The sequence below is a fragment of the Onychomys torridus genome, chromosome 2 (assembly GCF_903995425.1).
Source record: "Onychomys torridus chromosome 2, mOncTor1.1, whole genome shotgun sequence".
In the NCBI taxonomy this organism is placed as follows: Eukaryota; Metazoa; Chordata; class Mammalia; order Rodentia; family Cricetidae; genus Onychomys; species Onychomys torridus.
The window spans coordinates 61,720,376-61,740,607 of record NC_050444.1 but is presented as its reverse complement, the minus strand read 5'-3'; the positions used below and the strand labels follow the sequence as shown (position 1 = coordinate 61,740,607).

At 45.2% G+C, this 20,232-nt stretch overlaps 1 protein-coding gene across 1 annotated transcript in view; it reads right to left on the bottom strand.

Moving 5' to 3' along the window:
- The window catches only part of Aco1 (aconitase 1), a 67,245-nt gene that overhangs the window by 15,736 nt on the left and 31,277 nt on the right, over positions 1 to 20,232 (bottom strand). Inside the window, exons 5-15 of the mRNA XM_036178182.1 lie at positions 14,266 to 14,335; positions 13,963 to 14,146; positions 13,365 to 13,504; positions 11,502 to 11,673; positions 10,513 to 10,613; positions 9,606 to 9,722; positions 8,369 to 8,528; positions 6,445 to 6,580; positions 5,593 to 5,677; positions 4,684 to 4,840; positions 2,445 to 2,569 (exon numbers count right to left, since the gene is read on the bottom strand). Of these exons, the coding sequence (XP_036034075.1) occupies positions 2,445 to 2,569; positions 4,684 to 4,840; positions 5,593 to 5,677; positions 6,445 to 6,580; positions 8,369 to 8,528; positions 9,606 to 9,722; positions 10,513 to 10,613; positions 11,502 to 11,673; positions 13,365 to 13,504; positions 13,963 to 14,146; positions 14,266 to 14,335 (1,447 nt within the window). The remainder of the gene's footprint in view (positions 1 to 2,444; positions 2,570 to 4,683; positions 4,841 to 5,592; positions 5,678 to 6,444; positions 6,581 to 8,368; positions 8,529 to 9,605; positions 9,723 to 10,512; positions 10,614 to 11,501; positions 11,674 to 13,364; positions 13,505 to 13,962; positions 14,147 to 14,265; positions 14,336 to 20,232) is intronic.

The window sequence follows — 20,232 nt, the reverse complement described above, 5'->3', positions numbered from 1 at the left end:
CCAGCCACAGAGCCACCCAGCCTCCCAGCCATCCAGCCACACAGCCACCCAGTCACAGAGCCACCCAGCCACCCAGCCTCCCAGCCACCCAGCCACAGAGCCACCCAGCCACACAACCTCCCAGCCACACAGCCTCCCAGCCACCCAGCCTCCCAGCCACCCAGCCACACAGCCACCCAGTCACAGAGCCACCCAGCCACCCAGCCTCCCAGCCACCCAGCCACAGAGCCACCCAGCCACACAACCTCCCAGCCACACAGCCTCCCAGCCACACAACCTCCCAGCCACACAGCCTCCCAGCCTCCCAGCCACACAGCCACAGAGCCACCCAGCCACAGAGCCACCCAGCCACCCAGCCACCCAGCCACACAGCCACCCAGCCACAGAGCCACCCAGCCACCCCAGCCACCCAGCCACAGAGCCACCCAGCCACACAACCTCCCAGCCACACAGCCACCCAGCCACAGAGCCACCCAGCCACAGAGCCACCCAGCCACACAACCTCCCAGCCACACAGCCTCCCAGCCTCCCAGCCACCCAGCCACAGAGCCACCCAGCCACCCAGCCTCCCCGCCATCCAGCCACCCAGCCACAGAGCCACCCAGCCACCCAGCCAGCAACAGAGTAAGAAGGAAAGAAAAGTTATACAAGAATAGAGGGGCTGGAGAGACGGCTCATTGGTTAAGAGCACCGACTGCTCTTCCAGAGGTCCTGAGTTCACTTCCCAGCAACCACATGGTGGCCTCTTCTGGCCTGCAGGGACACATGCAGGCCAGCATACTGTATACATCATGAGAGGGAGGGAGGGAGGGAGGGAGGGAGGAGAGAGAGAGAGAGAGAGAGAGAGAGAGAGAGAGAGAGAGAGAAAAGCCCCAAGGCCAAAGATAGACAGGATAAATTTAAGTTAAGTAAAGCTGGTTAGCAACAAGTCAAGCTAAGGCCAGGCATTTATAAGTAAGAATAAATCTCCATGTGATGTATTTGGGGGCTGGATGGCGGGTCCTTCAAGAGTAAAACAACCAACAACAGGCCTCTACTGGCTCTGCACCCACAGACACAAAATGCTTTTGTTTTTAATTGCTAAGTTTTAGTTACTTTTATTTCCAATATATGTGTATACATTTTCTTTTTTATGATTTCATATACATGGATACAATGTCCAGAGCATATCCCCCATTATCCTCTCATGTCCCCTCCAAGTCTAACTGCATTCCCTCCTTCCCACCTAACACCTCTTCTATTTTCACGCCCCCCCATGTGCTGAGTTTAATTAGCATTGCGTGTATAAACGTGGGTCAGGTGGTTTATGGGAGCCTGGATACCTTATCAGTGGCTACACTGCTGACGGAAATGACTCCTCTTCCCCAGCAACCATTAAGTGTTGCCAACTGCTCCTCAGGAGTGGATGGGGCCTCCTGAGTCCCACCCCTGTTCATGATGGAACCAATGGATAATGAATATATTCATTTAAAATTTGGACTTCTGGGCCACATGGACAATAGCGAGTAAAATGACAGCCACTGTGCATTTAAGTTGGCTTGAATTTTCTTCATAGATCCCTTAACTTGATCTTTGCACAAACATTTTCAATCAGATGGCCGATGAGCTCCCAGATACCGTTTCCCAGTGAGTAGCTTGTGGAAGGGAGCAATGAGAGAATTCCATGGCCCCTGTCCTATAGTGCTGCTCTCATTTCAAACCCTGTCGGAAGACGGTGGCCAGCAGGGACGAGTGTAACTGAGGCCTGGAAAAGGGGACTCAACCCCACTCATTTTCTTCATTCATTCATTCATTCATTCATTCATTTATAAAAGGAGACTGAACCCCACTCATTTTCTTCATTCATTCATTCATTTATTTATTTATAAAAGGAGACTGAACCCCATTCATTTTCTCCATTTGTTTATTTGGAGGCAGGGTCTCACTATGTAACTCTGGCTGTCCTGGGACTTACTATATAGACCAGGCTAGTCTCCAACTCCCAGAGATCCACCTGCCTCTGTCTCCCAGTGCTGTGCTGGGATTAAAGGCGTGTACCAACATGCCTCTTTTCTCCTATTTTAAAATGTACTACTTTTGTTCTCATTTCAACAAAGTTGGCACATCCTATTTTAAGACTTTTTTTTTAACATTCAAATGATTCTTTGAGAGGTGCATTCAATCACTGACTGCACTCCAGTGACTAAATATAGTGACCATCATGGCAAAACTGCCAGAGATGGATCTAAAGACTGTTACTGAGGCTGTGCATCACATCCTTGTCCCGATCTGTGGCATGTGGGTTTTGTAAAACCATGAATCATGGGAGAAGAGTACCCCGTAACCCTGCCCTGGTCAGAGGAAGGAATGCATATCTCTCTCTGCTTCATGCCCTTGTGGCCTCAGGTCTGCAGAGATGACAAAAAGCAAACACTTAGCAGTGTGCATGCAGTGATGTGTCTCACCTCTATCTTCTGATAGACCTCCTTAAACATCCCCGGGATGACATACTGCCGCTCCACCGCCTGGATCTCATCTCGAGTTGGCCAGATATCCTTCAGAAATACTTGCTGGCCCTGTGCATTCACTCCTGGAGAAACACGTTACCAAGGAGACATTTCTTCTAACACCATTTTCATTATCACAGTCAGGTCTGTCCCTCCAGGAACAGTTGTGCAAACAAAGACGACTATCTCTTCTTATAGGTCACATTGCCATCAACTGATTAACACATAACCTGGTAGTATGTGCTCTAATTTAAAGGCACTTATGGACAGTTTGGTCTCCAGCTTATAGATTTTGTATTTGTTAATTCAATGGACTATAGACTGAAACAGAAAAAAAAAAAAAGTGCCTGCGTCGAACATGCTCCCTCTCATTATTCCCTCACAGCAGGCGTGCAGCACCGACACTATCACAGGTGTAACGCGTGTCTTAGGGATGGTCTGCGCATAACTGAAGTACTTGGTCATTTTCTGTTGGGCACTCGGGTCACTGGCAGACTTTGGTACCCTCAGAGGTTCCTGAAGCCAGTGCTCCATGGACATGGGGCAGGCTGAATAATACTGTCCTTCACTGGGGACTCGAGGCCAACAGCACACTAACTCACAAATCAATGAAGCCTGTGTCAATGCCAGGGACATCACAGGCTTCTTGTGTATAGAACATTGGACACTAATTCAGCATTATGCTCCAGGGCCGTCTGAAATAGCAGAACCATCACAAAAGGAACATAAAAGTGAAACATGGCACCAAGTAGACTATGAAAAGGGCCTTTGTTTACTTACAGACTTATGGAACAAGAAGCCAGTGTGACTCTTGTCTGTGTCACACTGAATGTGTGATTCAGGGTGATTCAGCTTTCACCCTGTGCTCCTGTCCACGAAGGGCCGTGACAATACTGACTGAGGGTCAAATACATTTTAGGGAGTAGGCATAACCAAAAATGTAGAATCCAAAACCAACGAGGACCAACGGTATGACGTGGCTAGAGTTCCATTTCTTAAAAGCGAATCTAAGGGATGCCTCCACATTATCTAGTCTCCTTGGGCTGGTGAGGAAGGCATGGAGGGCAAAAGCCCAGGGGAAGCAGACAGAGCAGAGCTTCGAACTGAGAGAATCTGACTGGAACGTGTTCCTACAGGGTGTACAGAAAAGCGGAGCCCATCCCAGGAGGCCAGAGGGAGGCAAAAAGCCTCTGAAGACTCCAGAATGGCAAATTGCTAATACATTTGGACCTTATATCCTTTATGCCACCTGCTGCCCCCAAAAGAATCTTGCTTCTTTCCTTTGTGTTTTGGGTATACACTGAAGAACAATTAAAAGACTTTTGTCTCCTCTTGTGAGAGCCAAAGTTACATTTTAAGTTTTAATTACTATGCCTAAGAGATCCATGAAACAAAAATGCCTCTGATCTGCAAGCTCCTTGCCCAAGGGCAGATAGTTCCTGAAATGCTGGAGGCTATTGATTATGGGAGATAATGAGCCACATGTTTTCACTCCCCTAAAACAAGTCTGTTTGACACATCTGTACTGATGTGCTTGATCACATGTGGCCACAAGGCTCACAGGCAGGAAATACATCCTGATGTATGCTTGCCCCGATTGGATGTAGGCTGGAAGTACATCAGGATGTATACTTGCCTCTGATTGAATCTAATACTTAAGTCACTCAGGGACAATCCCCCACCCCCCATACCCCCTTCCCTGCCCATGAGACAGGGTTTCTCTGTGTAACAGTCCTGGCTGTCCTGGAACTCACTTTGTAACCCAGGCTGGCCTTGAACTCACAGAGATCTGCCTGCCTCTGCCTCCCAAGTGCTGAGATTAAAGGTGTGCACCTTAGGGGCCATTTTTTTTCTGGGAAACCAGAGATGGGTCTGGCCAGAGCCCATCCACCTGTATTGAATTAAAGGTTGCTTCAAATTTGGCTCTAAATTGTGGTAGTCATCTTATTCTCGACTGGTGGGATTAACATTCTCTAGAGTCTTGTGTTGAGGGACAGGTCTCACTGTGTAGCTCTGGCTAGCCTGGAATTCACCTCTAGAGATCTGCCTGTCTCTGCCTTCTGAGTCTTGGGATTGAAGCACCATGCCCAACTCTCAAGATTCTGCACTTCATCTTGTATTAACAAAAGCAGCAACTTCCTTCTAGTCCTACTTTTCAATTCATTGGAAAAAGATAGTTACAAAACTAAAATCTTACCCAAAGGCTCTTTCTCAAAGTCAATCCTGATGGTCCCTGCGATTGCGTACGCTATTACCAATGGGGGAGATGCTAAGTAGTTGGCCCGGGTGTTCGGATGGACTCGACCTTCAAAATTCCTGTTCCCAGACAGTACTCCAACAGCTACGAGGTCTCCCTGCGGGAGGCGGGAGTTCACAGTCATCGACAGTTTTCAGTTCACAAAGAAGGCACTGCCTAGACTTCTCACGTCAGCAGTTTCCACCTCATATGGACAAAGCCTTCAGATACCCTTCCCTTTCTTATGCCTCCTGCTACAGGGAGGAGGGAGGGTATCTCAAGAAGAGATGCTCCACAGGTCAGCGTATAACATCACAGTTTTTGCTGCTGGAGTCTAAGACCAGGTGAGACTACCCAGAAAGACCAGAAGCTGACATGTGCCCTTCACTTAGCCATAGTGACAGATCCAGCAGGACTTTTCAGGGTTACTCATCTATGGCAACAGAAACCATGCCAACACCATGTCGTTTATGTTCATTTCCAAGGAGATCGGTCTGAGTCTGAACCAAGTTTCAAATGACCAGCAATACACAATTTTAGAGTCCTTTGTAGTCAAAAGCAGCATGCATTGACATTTTGCCTGGGTGCCAGGCACTGCTCAAAACACTTTTACCACTGCAATTCTCAAAAACAGGTGCTGTCACCTCCGATTTACGGTTGTGGAAACCAAGGCACAAACCAGCTAATCTACTTGTCCAGTGTTACACAGCTAGTGATTTCTCCTTGTGAATTTTATCATACCCCCTGTTACCATATCCCGAATCCAAGGACTGTCTTACAACTTCCAGAATTTGCCATATGTTATATAAACTCAAACAAGAGGTCTGCAGAACATAGAGGTCTGCAGAACATAGGCTCCTCTGTCGTTACCTGAGTGATCGCCTCTACCACAGGTTCAGGAAGGGGTCCACTGTTGCCAATGCAGGTCATGCAGCCATAGCCCACCACGTCAAACCTAGGTATCAAACAAGGCACAGGAAATGGCTACTCTCAGTGGGCCCCTCTGCAGGAACGCTTCCCAGAGGCCACAGATCAGAAACAATGGCAGTGGAGTGAGATTAGGACAGGGCCATTCCAAAGAGTTTTCCTTCCTAAGAAGGACGCCACTCACATTGTCCCCCCTAAAAGCTTTTGTGCCACTCACATTTTCAAACTCATAACACAAGGAGTTGAATGATCTAGACTATTTAAAGGCTGGAACTAGATGTGTCATTTAATATCTCCATCTCCTATTAGTGTGCATTCCCAAAAGCTTTTGAATTTCATGAAACACATGGAGGAAACAGATGTTATACAAACTAGTAAATAACACGGGAATTGGAGAAACTGTTATGGTGACTAATCACTCATTTGCCTCGATGCCTAGAATGTCTGCAGCCACATAAGTAATTATTTTCGTGCCAAAAGGCAGACTTAATTGCACAGCCACGCCCAGCCCACAGTTCTTCTCAGAGCAAGTGAGGACCGGTGCCCTCTTCTGGAGAAAGAAGGGACTGCCACACGGAAGCACAGGGTTCACTCTTAAGATGAACCATCCCAGGCACCCAACCATCCCAGGCGCCCCTTGCACTTGGAAAGCTGGGATTTAAGTCTATCTACCTGGTGATAAAAGGCTGTGGAAGTTCACAGGATCCAGTAAGGTGATAACTGGAAGGACACAGGACTAGCACAATGGCTGCGGCACAAACAAACCAAACATACAAACCAAACCCTCTCCCTCACCCCAGCTGGGACAGATAAGGCATGACTCCACTCTCTCGAAGGTAGTAGGTGACCACACCACTTCCAGGAGACAGGCTGGTTTTGATGTAAGGCTTCACATTCAGACCCGCTTCCACAGCTTTCTTTGCTAACAACCCTGCAAGACGGTGAACAGAGACACAGCATGGCAGGCTGGCTACTCAGATGTTAAGATCACTTTAGGAAAAGGCCTGGTTTTTTCCAGATACATTTCTTTTTTTTTTCCTTTGGAGTCCTGGAGAGCCACTGTGAAAGGCCATTGGTAAAGGTGCAGCCTCAGTAGCAGTTGAAGCCCCACGACTAAGAGGTCTTTTTAAAGATAAGATTTATTTATTTATTACGTACACAGAAGAGGGCGCCAGATCTCATTACAGATGGTTGCGAGCCACCATGTGGTTGCTGGGAATTGAACTCGGGACCTCTGGAAGAGCAGTCAGTGCTCTTAACCTCTGAGCCATCTCTCCAGCCCTCCAGTTATATTTCTTGACTGACAGAGCAAAAGCTCACTACCTAGAGACAGTTCATGCATGCGGTAAGCCCCACTGAGTCATGCAGATGAAGCAAGAGGCAGGTGGATTTGTGTTCCTCTTAATAAACAAACCCCAGCCTGGCGTGGTGACTTACATCTTTAATTCCAGCAACTAGGAGGTAAAACCTCTGTGAGTCAGACCGGTTTGGGCTTATACAAGTTCATCAAAACAAAACCAACCAACCAAATAAACAAACAAAATAAATCCCAAACCAGTTAGGGATATCTTATGAGTTTTTAATTTTTGGAGGAAAAATGATCTAAAATTATCTGTTTGGATTCAGACGAAAATGCTATCAGGAAAGGCCTTTTCTGAAATACACAGATTGTGTACTGATTGGAAGAGAACACTGGCAGCCTACAGCACATCTGGACCACAGATATTCCTAAAGCACAGGATCAGAGGCCCTGGCCCCATCAGGACCGTAGTAGAATGGCGCATGCTCTGACTCAGGAAGCGTAACAGCTGAGAGGAAGAAATGAGGCAGAGAGAAGAAATGAGGCAGAGAGAAGAGGGGAGGAAATGAGGATACACAGGCCATGGGCAGTTGCTGGTGTTCCCCGAGAAAACTGGCTTGTTCCACGTAAGTATGGAAAGTTTAGGTGGCAAAGATGAACTCTAAGAAGGTTTTCCTTATAGGCCCTTTAAGAAAGAACTATTGGGGCTGGAGAGATGGCTCAGAGGTTAAGAGCACTGACTGCTCTTCCAGAGGTCCTGAGTTCAATTCCCAGCAACCACATGGTGGCTCACAACCATCTGTAATGAGATCTGGTGCCCTTTTCTGTATACATAATAAATAAATAAATCTTAAAAAGAAGAAGAAGAAGAAGAAGAAGAAGAAGAAGAAGAAGAAGAAGAAGAAGAAGAAGAAGAAGAAGAAGAAACTATTGAACCTGGTCTCTGGACCCAAGGGAAGCTCTCAAGGTGATTAAACACCAGAACTAAGGAGATCTTGTAACATTGAACTCTTCATTTAACTATTAACTACCTCACAGCATTGCACATCAGGCTGGTACACCGAGCTTCATCATCAGCCAGGGACCTGTGCCCTGGTCCAGCTGCATCTGCCAATGCACCAAGACAGTGCAAAGTCTCCCTGCTGGGCTTAAAGGGGTTCTTTTTCTATTCTCTCTCAGGGAAGACTCAGATTCTAGGTGCTGGCAGAAATCCAGCTTCCTCTGCTTCTTTCTACTTATTTTCTGTGCTAATCACAAAAGGAAAGGCTGTCAAACACTATGAATTCCACTGCAAATATTTTGCTTTGGATGCTTTTTGCTGCGTAGGAATTTTCTGGGCCGGTTGTCTGTATATCTGTAAAATGTAAAATTCTACTCCCACATCCAGGAGACTCAGAGGATGGAAGCAGATGTACTCACCTGCTCCCAACATCACGGATGGATTACTGGTGTTTGTGCAGCTGGTGATGGCAGCAATTACCACAGAGCCATGAGCAAGAGTGAATTCACTATTATTGTAGATAAATGTCTTGTGGTCATTGTGATGGTCTGGAGCAACCTGAAAACCCTTAAATCCTTGCTGTGGGAAGGGAAGGTTGAAAATATTACATGCTAGAAGAAAGAAAACAGGGCACACACAATATGTTATAATGAGAAAAATGCATGTGATCAAAATTTCTCACTTTGGAAGAAGTTTGATAGTAATTTTAAGTGCCAATTATTAACAAAACAAATACTTCTCTGAGTAAACTTTGAAATGATCCAGAAAATTTAAACTTTTCTTTCTGCTTTTTAGATATTCACAAAGGTAGCCATGGGTCCTGAATCTTGCTCAGTGATGAAGTGAGTAACAACCACTTTCCTCCCTCCCCAAGAATAGGAGACTAAATCTATTAACAGTTCAAAGTTGGCCTGCAAAGTATATAGTTTAGTGGTTGTGACTGAGACTACCGATTCTGACCTCATGGAAATCTGGAGAAAGGTGACTTGTATTAATATTGCTTTCAACTAATCTGATCAGTAATGTAAGATACAGCCGAACATCTGGTATCACGCTGATGCCTCATGGATAAACTCCATCTCAACCTCTCATTTGGGAGATACTCACTGAAAATCTGAACATCAGCCATCTCGCTGGGAATTTTGTTGGGTAACAGTGATTATGATGCAAATCTTATGTTCAAAGGTACAGATCAGTAAGGGATATCACACATACTCAAAGAGTGTATGGAGTTTCAAGAGAGGGAAAGATTACTTCCTGATAGGAGATGCTCGGGGCCATGTTACAGAGAATAGTATCTGATCAGAACTTTAAGGATTGGATAGAACAGGAAGTCAGGGGATAAGCAGAGGCATGTACACACAGAGAGGCATGAATGAAAGTCCAGGGACTTGAAGCCTATGTGAATAGGGTGAACAACACTGCAGGAGGGGAATTTTCACGTGAAAAGGGCATATGCATAAACAGGGGTTGTAATTAATAGGCAGGCATGTGCTGTAGAGAAGCTGCTAGGCCCATAGCTAATGGGGAATCATGAAGGAGTTTAGGAAGGAGAAGAAATGTCCTTGGTACCAGGCTTCAGAAGATTCATAACAAGGTGGGGTGAAAGCTTGGGCACAAAGAAGCAAGGTACAGGGTAGAGTCCAGAGGCCCTACCTTGGCTCCAAGGCAGCTTTCAAAGTCCTTTTTCATGTCAGACACAGCAACTTTGTCTTGGGGTCTTTTTGGTCCACTGCAGCAAGGCACAACTGTTTTCAAATCTAACTCCACAACCTGTTCACCCAAACCAAAAGCAATCATAGAATTCATAAAGAAACAGCACAATCACACACCAGAAACCTTAGAACATCTCAACAATCAACAGTCAAATAAACAAGCTGCCATGTTCTAAATCAGGGGAGCCAGTGATCTTTTTATCAGGTCAAAAATTAATTTCCCCATATTAAGATGGGCACGGGAGTAGCATAGGACTGGCAGGGCCTTAGAGAGGTGGGGTAGACACCGGCTGCCTGGTCTTCCATTTGCTGCTCTGTAGAGTAGCTAACACGTGGCTTTTAGGGGGAGATGGCTTCCTCCTGAGGAAGGTAGCCACAAGCCATCGCTGCAGAAGACAGGCTGTCAACTCAAAGAGCACTTCCCTCCTGGATGATGCAGGAAAACTGGGACCCCAAATAGTTAACTCTAAGCTTTGGCTGCTTACGGAAACATGGATTCAGTTTGTACTCCTAGAAAACAAAGCAAATCACTGGGTAAACAGACCCACGGACATGCCCTCATTTCTCTCCAGAACTGGAATAATGATACCTAACAAAGTCTGCCATGCCTGAGTGTCAATCAGGAGTTGGGGGAGAGAACACTCAACTCCCGAAGGTTAGGTCAGCAGTCACATAAAGAAGTTACTTTGTTATGCCCTTCACCTTTTCACTCTCCATTGTTTACCACCCATTCCCTTACGACAACACAGGGACTAACTTCCCACAATTTTGTCACCTGCGGAAAAACAGACACCCACAACCGCAGCCTCAGAAAGCAGAACTGTGTTGTTTGGAGGGCACTCTCATACCTGAGTGAAGTCTGGGTCTTGAGACGGGTCATTGAAATCTCGGAACATGCCTACAGCCTGAAGATACTCTTTAATGTGCTTTACTTTGTTCTCCTCTCGACCTAAATGGTGTTAGCAACAGATGAACGTGTTACTATTTCCAGGTTAGAGATATGAACCTGCAGGTCACGCCATCTACTGTACACCTACACCAACGTCTCTGATCCTTCAGCTTCCGGGCTGCTGTTTATCAGGCACCACCCGCTATTCCTACCTAAGTGATGTGTACGGAACAGACTCTGGCTCTACTCACAGACGTGCTTCATCTTTGTGGTGACAGCCCTTATTCAAGAGGATCCCGAGCTGAAGCCCACTGCTCAGGGGCACCCATGCATCTGCCCTCAATTTGCCACGGTCACTCTTGGCATTACCTTGTTAAAGTAATTACCCATCACCTCAAACTTCCGGCTCAAAAGCACTTTGGTGTGCCTGGCACTGTGTGCTAAATGCTTCAAATGAATGACTTCAAACCCCAGCGCCCCATCACTAGAAATACAACCCAGAACCCACAGCTGTTCTGAGTACAACGGCCAGAGGCTGTTTATTATTTAGCCTTGGGTGATTACACTGCTCTGATTCTAGGTTTTCTTTCCTATTATTTAAGCTAGTAATCCATCACTTTATACTATCAATGTATGAAGGGGAAGACAGTAAGTGAATACCAGCGCCTGGTACCCGACAGGCACCCCAGAGACAATAGTTACCACCACTAAGACCTCTTGTGCCAATAGAAAACAATTAGCATCTGAAAAGCAGTATACACATCTGGATTCTGGAGTACCAGAGAGAGATGTTGTTCTTGGCTATCACAGGTCCATTTCACACCTCCTTAAATCTACAACATACTGTGTCTCCACAGAGAGGAAATAGGTCTAACACAAGAGCATCGTGTGGGCTGGAGGAGACAGGGCTGGGATTCTCGGGGTCTCTGCTTTCAGCCCTTCCCCTACCTGTCTGCAGCAGGTATGCGATGCTAACTTCATCAACTGGGAAGAAGGCTGCAGTTGCGCCATATTCTGGGCACATGTTGGCAATCGTAGCTCGGTCAGCAATGGATAGCTGGGCCACTCCTGGTCCGAAAAACTCCACAAATTTGCCCACAACCCCAACTTGCCGGAGGTGCTATATGGTAGAAACAACAGGAACGTTTGAGGCTGGACAGCCATGTTTAAAACACAGAACTATCTCTTTGTAATGCTCCCTAAAAGGACTGGATCCCAGGATGGCAAAGAGACACCCCTGATTGTACTGTACCAACATTAAAAGGGCCATTGTGACGTGAACATTGGGGAATTGGGAAGAAGTGGGCAGGGACTCTACTAGTTCTCCCCAACCCTCCTGTAAATCTGAGATTGTACCAAATAATTCTTATTTTATAAAAAGAGAGAAAAGAAATGTCAAAAATAGGAATTACACCAGATAAGTTGTTCTCAATGACATTCAACATGAAACACTGAAGACATTAAAAAATTACCTTCTTTCAACCTAGATAAGTTTAGTTCTTATAAAAGCACAGTATTTAATAAATGATTTGTTTCTAAAGACATAATGCATAGCTCTTGCTACTACCAATCCCACAGACTGCCCATTTCCTGTCTCCCCCACATAAGCCACCAGCCAGGGCTGAGGTTCCAGGACTGGTCAGTTAACTTTACAAGGACATCAGTTTCACAGACAGCTGAGTGCATGGAAAGGTCCTTCAGTTACGTCCATTCTATCAAACTTTTGAGGTGAGTCCTGTTAGTCCATTTTTTGAAAATGATTGTGACAATCTGTGGTATTCAATAAATCCAATTCAAAATTCCATAAAGATTAAATCGAAGACACACTTTTGGCTTTTTCAGCATAGGGTCTCTACAAAGGACCTCTATGCTATATGACCAGGAAAAAATTATTTAAAAACAAAGACCATGAAACTACTTCTTTTTTTTTTCAAGACAGGGTTTCTTGGTGTAGCCCTGGCTGTCCTGGAACTTGCTCTGTAGACCAGGCTGGCCTTGAACTCAGAGATCTGCCTGCTTTTGCATCCTGAGTGCTGGGGTTAAGGGCATGCACCACCACAGCCCAGGTGAAAGTATCTTTTTTTGTAAAGCAAGTGAATCTCTCTCTCTCTCTCTCTCTCTCTCTCTCTCTCTCTCTCTCTCTCTCTCACACACACACACACACACACACACACACACACACACACACAAAGGATTCTTGTAAGAGTTTAAGAAAAAGCCCTAATAATAACTTCCAACTTGTAGTTACATCTGTTGCAATAAAGTAACTTACAATAAGAGAAGAAAGTATAAAATTATTCATGGAACTAAGTTGCTATTTACATATAAAAAGATCCAGGTGGGGCCAGAAAGATGGCTCAGTTGGTAACTTGATGCCAGGAATCCACAAATAGAAGGACAGAACCAATTCCTAGAGGTTACCCTTGGTCCTCCATACATGCCATGGCATGTCTCACACACAGAGAGCTAAAAATGTAATACAACTCAAGAGAAAAAGATCCATGTGGAAAAACTGTAGCAAAAATGTAAAATATGAGTGGGAATAATTTTCAACCTCAAGATTACTTTTGCGAAGGATAGGATCTTCTGAACCATACATACATGCTAATTCTAGATACTCAGATAACCACCGAAACTTAACCACAGAACCCTTCTTAATCTCATTTTATTTTTATAATCTATCAATGTATTGTATCCTAGCCTCTCTAGAACACACCCACTCCATTAAGTTTATTCTGTTTGTCATTGGTTTTCCAAGAGGCTTTGTGTGTGCGCATACGTGTGCGTGTACAGTCTATATAATCTCATTACCTTGGTAATGGTGAGTACGATGTCAGTGGATGTTACCAGAGGGTGGGGCTTCCCCATCAGCTTGTAGCCAATCACCTGAGGAAGCACCATGCTGATGGGCTGACCCAGCATGACAGCTTCGGCTTCGATGCCACCTACACCTGCAGGGACGGCACAGCAGAATGGCGTTTCAAGGCCTCAATGTCCCTCAGCCACAGACTCAAGAAACCCAGTCAGCATGTTTACCTGGTGTAGCTGTGCTTCCCTAAAGAACACTCATTTTTCTCTATTCCTTCTATAGTGTGCGCCCTCCCCTAGTACCTGGATTAAAATCTCTTCAGTGCCACTTAATAGAGAGTAGATTTAGGAGGCTCCATTGTTAATGAACACCTAGCTGATATCACTTATGCAAATATCCTCGAACTTAATTCAGTTTATTGTTCCAAATAAGTGAACTTCTTGTTTTCTAGGCACTGAAAAATACAGCGGTCAACAAAGCAGACAAGCGCGCCCTCCTCTGTGACCCCGCGAACACAAGCAGTGAACAAGGTGTGTGCTCCAGAACGAGGTGCGTGGCTCCAGAAGAGTACACTCGACAGGAATGTGGGAGAAGACTCACCCCAACCAAGAACTCCCAGACCATCAATCATGGTAGTGTGTGAATCTGTGCCCACGAGGCTGTCTGGGTAATAACATCCATCCTGATCAAATACGACTCTTGCCAAATATTCCAAATTCACCTGGTGAATGATTCCTGAGCCAGGAGGAATAATCCGCATATTGCAAAAGGCCTGGGAACCCCACTAGGATTGAGCAACAGAAGGAACACCGTGAAGACATTTTTACTTGGTCATCTGCATACCTCTCCTGAAGCCCCACAAACATGAAAAACCAAATGGTGAAACCAAACTCTGGCCCATACCTTTAAGAATTCAAATCGTTCTCTATTTCTTTCAAATTCCAGGTCTTGATTCTTCTGTAAACTGTCTGTCCTGTCAGAGAGAAAAACTCAATGTATAAATTGCAAAGCTTCACATGGCACCCATGCGATCTGTTGTGATGAATCAACCAAGCAGCCACTGCATCTGCAAGCTTGTAGGCTGGTATACACCTCACTGTTAGCAGCTGGAAAACTGAGGTAAGCCGCCAAAAACATGTAACAAATTACCTGCTTCAAGTGATTCCCTCAAAGCCCTTAAGCACAGTGGAAAAACATGAGCTGAATTCCACTGGAAGTTGATGCCCAAGTCAGACTCTCAGGGACAAACTCAATACATGTATGGCAAGAGCAGCAGAGACACTTAAGGGACCTTGATTCTGCACCTGCTTCTCCTCAATGACCACATCAATTCTCTCTGCTGAGCCACATAGGGGTGGCATGCTCATGTGCTTATGCTGGAGACAGAAAACAGCAATGTCAAGGGCCCATTGATTTCAGAATCCCAGTCTCCTATCTTTCAGACTGGGGTTTATGAAGATGGCTGCTCTCCATGAACAACTGTAAACCCAGATTACATGCAGAGGTTTATTCAAGGTCATTCAGATAGAGTAAGTCACAGTCACAACTCTGCAGCGTTAGCAGAGAGAAGGAAGACAATCTGTAGATGATGGATTGAGGAAACACTAAATATACAGCTAAGACCCAAGTCAAGCTCCACTCATTAGATAATCATTAACTATTGGCCTTGCTAGGAAACAGCTACTATTCTAACTACTTGATTAACTTTCTCATCAAGCCTCCATAATTATATCTCTTGAGTTGGGCACTACTAAAGCACACATTTTCATATGAGCAAAATGAGATATGCAGAAGTTATGAAAGCTGCTGAGTGCTGCGCAGCTAGAAATGGTGAGAAGGGACTGAAATCTAGGCATCTGGGTCGGAGCTCACACTCTTGACCTCCTTCATTACTGCCTCCTGCAGGCAGTCCTGGAGACCGGGGCTGTAGCAACAACCACTGCCACCGTAATGACGGTAGGCACTGGGTGCCCAGACTCCCAAATCTATATGCATCATCTCACCGTGTTCTTATCACACCCGCTTCCCTCCACCTGCCGAGGCACCAGCAGTGGCCCAGGAAAGCTGGATGACTTGTCATGGTCGGATGACTGATCAGTTACAGAGCTGTCATCTGAATCCATGTCTGATTGTCCCTGGAGTCTCCATTTCCTACTCAACCCTTTTCACTTCCAAATCAGCTATGGGAACACAAAGGCTGCACTTTCATTACTGGGGTGGAGCTCAGGGCCTGGCAGGGAAGAGAAGGAACCAAGCAATAACGAAGTGCTATTATTAACTCTGGATATGCAGCTCTAGATGTCATAGGAGCAGGCAGAAAGGGCCATGAACTCAGACTGGCAGAGCTTCCAGAAGGAAATGACATCAATCTAGGCAGAAGGATGAAAGGAGCCAGGCAGGGACAATCAGACAGACGGACACTCTTTGGGAAGAAGATGTGAACTGAAGTTCCCTGAAAAAGGCCACTCCAATACTGAAGGCTATGCACAGTGATCACTGCTTAGAACTTTTGATTGGGCAGAGTTGGAATGTTGCATTCCTGGAGTTAAGATTATCTTAGGCCACTGTTAGTTCCTTTAACAGCTATGCATCACCCACCTCTATTTCTGACCTAACATTCTTTCGACTATCAAGTAAAGCCTTTGGAATGTATTAACAGACCACTAGCTGCCTATCTGGTGTCCCCGCCAATGAACACAGCAAATGAACTGGTGGCTCATGAAGGTATTTATGGAACCAGTTCTACGGTGCAGCATGCCAGTCAGGGGCAACCTGAATCTGCACTCCGAGGCCACGGGCACTTACACTTGGCTCAGAAAAACTATCATAAACTATAATCATAAACTATACCTGAGCCAGAATAAACTACCATACTCCTTTTGAAGTGAGAGCTGTGTGTATATAGAGGAAAAACAGCCAGCATGTATTACTTACCTTGAAAACACATTTAGTGAATAAACTGACCCCTCCCCCACTATAACTACAGAGCTGAATTCAACTCAATATTTGTACATGCTTCATTCCCAAAGAATGATTTTGCTTTAAAGATTGGGGATGGGTTATATGACAGAGATAGCATGTGGCTAGCAAAGCCTGAAATATTTAATTCTGAACTTTGCAGAAAAAAAATGTATCGATTCTACTGAGAATGTTAGAGCAAAGCAAAGAAAGACACGGAGAAAGGGGCCCAGCTCAAGCAGACACCTCTATCAGCACGTCCTCTGGATGCATGCAGCTACTCCGCATCTCCCCTCTTTCTCCGTTCCTCCTGAGGCCTCCAGACCTCCCGCTCCTGCCTGTCTCCAGGCCCTGAGTGCCCCAACTCCCTTCCTAAACCATTTCCTCCATCCATTCCTCATCTCATGATCTCCCCTCTTTGTATTTAGCCCTAGAGCTAACAAAGTATTTATCATAAACACAGCTCCCAGCTGGTTTCCCAGTCCCTTCAAACTCATCTTTCATATCATCACTAGTTTGAGCTTTCTACACGTGCAGATCACTATCAGCTCACCATATTCTAATAAACTATAAATGCTTTGTTTCAAAAACCCAAGTTCTTCAGCCTGACCTAAACCTCGCTTCCACCAGACCCTTCGTATCCTCCAGCCCCGCTCTCAGGGCTGCCACATGGCAGCTCTCAGGACTCCGACTCTGTCCTCTCCTAGGATGGACCTTTTGGCTCCTCCCTCCTTGGTCTGTGTGCTTCAGGACCCTGACCGAGTGGCCTCTGGAGAGCCTTCTGGCTCCCAAGTCGGGGTTGTTTGCACCTTCCTAGGGTGACCACACTGAGCAATTGCATTAAAGTTATGCAGTCATTAAACTTCCTCTTTGAAACTGACTAGTTTATTGAACAAATATGGGTACAACACAGGTCTGTTAAACCTGTTTTACAGAGAAAAGAAAACCAAACACCAGAGATCTCCAAGCACCGTTTCCATGGGTGCAGGTGAGACTCTGACTCATGTGGCTGGTGTCATCTATTCTGCGACACACAAGCACTTCTGAACTTTACCCTCCAGCATCAGGAGGCTGTGGGAGTCGAAGCAGGGAATGAAAGAAAAGGCTTGCCCCAGAATATGGTGGGCAATATGATAAGAAGCCAGAAATGCTCAGGCTGTTCCAAGCTATCGTGATTTTGGGTAAAAACCTAACACTATGAAAATGAAACCATATTGTGCTAAGTGTGGCCCATTAGTCTTGTTGCGGTTACTAGAATGAACTAAATGAACAAATCTAGAATTCAAATTTTTAAAATTTATTTTATTACCACTCAAAACTCTCCTAAATTAACACAATCTAATGAGCCTTTCTTTGGTGTTTGGGGACAAGGTCTCCCGTAGACAGGCTTGCCTCGAGCTCTTGACCCTCCCACCTCGGTGTTCAAGGTACTAGGGTCACAAAGGTGTCAACATGTAGCAGGTTTGGGCCACCAACCAGCTCCCAAATCATGTCATGGAAACATTAATTATGAATGCTTGGCCTTAGGTTACACTTGTTTCTACTAGCTTCTTAAAAGTAACCCCTTTCTTATTAATCTATGTGCTGCCCCAAGGCTCATTTACCTCATCTACATACTGTCCAGCCTGCTTTCCTGCTTCCTCCTTGTCTGTCTGTCTGCTTCCCCGCCCCCACCCAGCTGGGCCCAGGCTGGCTGGCCACTGGCTGGTTGGGCCCCATTTTCTCTCGGCCCACCAGCCCCACTTATCTCTCCTCTGCCTAGCTATTGGCCATTCAGCTCTTTATTAGACCAATCAGGTCCCTTAGGCAGGCAAGGTGAAACAGCAACACATCTTTACCTAGTTAAACAAATGCAACACCCCTTTACATTGTTAAACAAGTGCAGCACAAACAAATGTAACACATCTTTACATAGTTAAACAGAGTCTATCCCATAACATCAACATGCCTCACTCCAATCTAGAGAACTTCTAAAGAGGTCTCTGAATGTGAATGGCCTCATAATCAGAAGGGATAATTTCCCCATGATTATGTGATATAAATTCACATTTATCATGTCTGAGACTTTCACAGAATAGAGCCTAGAAATTTATAAGTAGTATTTCCAGAAAAAAACAAAAAACAAACAAACAAACAAACAAACAAACAAAAAAACAGCTTTCATGAAACCTGGTGATAAACAGTTGAGGGATTCTTGGGGAAAAGCCAGGGGCATTCTGAGATAAATGCAGGACACATGACAACAACATGCTAATTAGGTCCTTAGCTGTTAAAGATGACAGAAGGAAAATGATATTCAAACTAGACAAAGAGCTCCTAACTACTGAAAATGTATGTACAACCCTGACATCTTTACCTGGCTTTCCCAGCTCATTTCAAGAATGGATCTGGAAGTAAGCCCATAGCACTCACTTCCATAACAGCTGGCACATATCACATTAATTCCTTTAGTTGTTTTTTGTTTGTTTGTTTGTTTTTTTGTTTTGTTTTATGAGACAGGGTTTCTCTGTGTCATTTTGGTGCCTGTCCTGGACCTCACTCTGTAGACCAGGCTGACCTCCAACTCACAGAGATCTGCCTGGCTCTGCCTCCCAAGTGCTGGGATTAAAGTGTGCACCACCATTGCCTGGCCCATTTAATTCCTTTAAAGGGTAAGGAAAAGATTAGGTCAACTTCCAAAACTGAAACTCAAAACAAACAAACATACAAATAAACAAAACAAAAACCCATTAAAACCAACCAACCAACCAACCAACCAACCAACCAACCTACCTACCACAACTGGGGCTGGTGATCTGACTCAGTGTGTAAAGGTACCTGCCACCAAGCTGACAACCAAAGTTCCATGCCTGAGGTCCACATGGTGAAAGGAGGTGACATGTCCTCTGACCTACACATTTGCACCCCCCACACCCCCTCACAAATGCATGCAAAATAAATCAACCTAAAAACAGTTTTTAAAAAACATCTAATATGTGTGTGCACTAGACTTAAATTGGTATATGACATTCACCCTTGCATTTATATTTTCCTAATACCATTTCCATTAAGATCATGTAAATGAAAAAGGTCCATTAAAAAGAAAAGGGTGGAAGTCAACACTTAAAGGGAAGAAAAAAAATATCAAGTGATAGCCCAGAGGCTTTGATAGCATGAGCACTTGGGATTTGAGGCAGCAGGTCAGGCATGAAATCACTGCATTCTGCCTCCAGGCCCTTCACCTTCCAGGCAGGAACAATGAAACTGAGCCGCTAAGGTGAAGTCGCTATGACTTGGTAAGGTGACTTTATTATTACTTATGAGGTGGAACTTCAGAAAATCCTTACTCAACTTCTTGTTTCCAGATCAGAACCATCAAGCAGTGCTCATGTGATGTAAAGAAGGTACTGGAGAGAGAGAACACCGAAGGATGGTTCCAGGGCCAAGGGAAAGGAGAAGGTGGGGAGAAGTCAGTCTCCGTGTCCAACATCTGTCAGTTCCGGGACAGGTCCTCTCTCTCTTCATGCAGAATTTATCTGGTTTAAATATCTCAATATGAACTAGAGAATGGCTTATTCCTAATTTCCTTGGAGGGTATATGAAATCCACTTTCTTCTCCAATAGGGGGTTGATTTTGTTTCCATTTGGATGTGTGTGTGTGTGTGTGTGTGTGTGTGTGTGTGTGTGTGTGTGTGTGTAGTTTTAAATGACCTTTTAAAATTTTTCTAATAGTTTCTTATTGTAAAAATAAAGACCAGTTAAAACTCCAGAGGTGGCTGTTTGGCAGCCTGACACCTCTTTTGACACTTGCAAAGCCTGGATCTGGCTGTGATTATTCATACATACAACTCAGATTCTGGCACACTGAGCCACAAGGTGAGCATGTTCTGAGCATCATCCATAAATGTAACTGTGGGTCACTGGCTGCTCCAC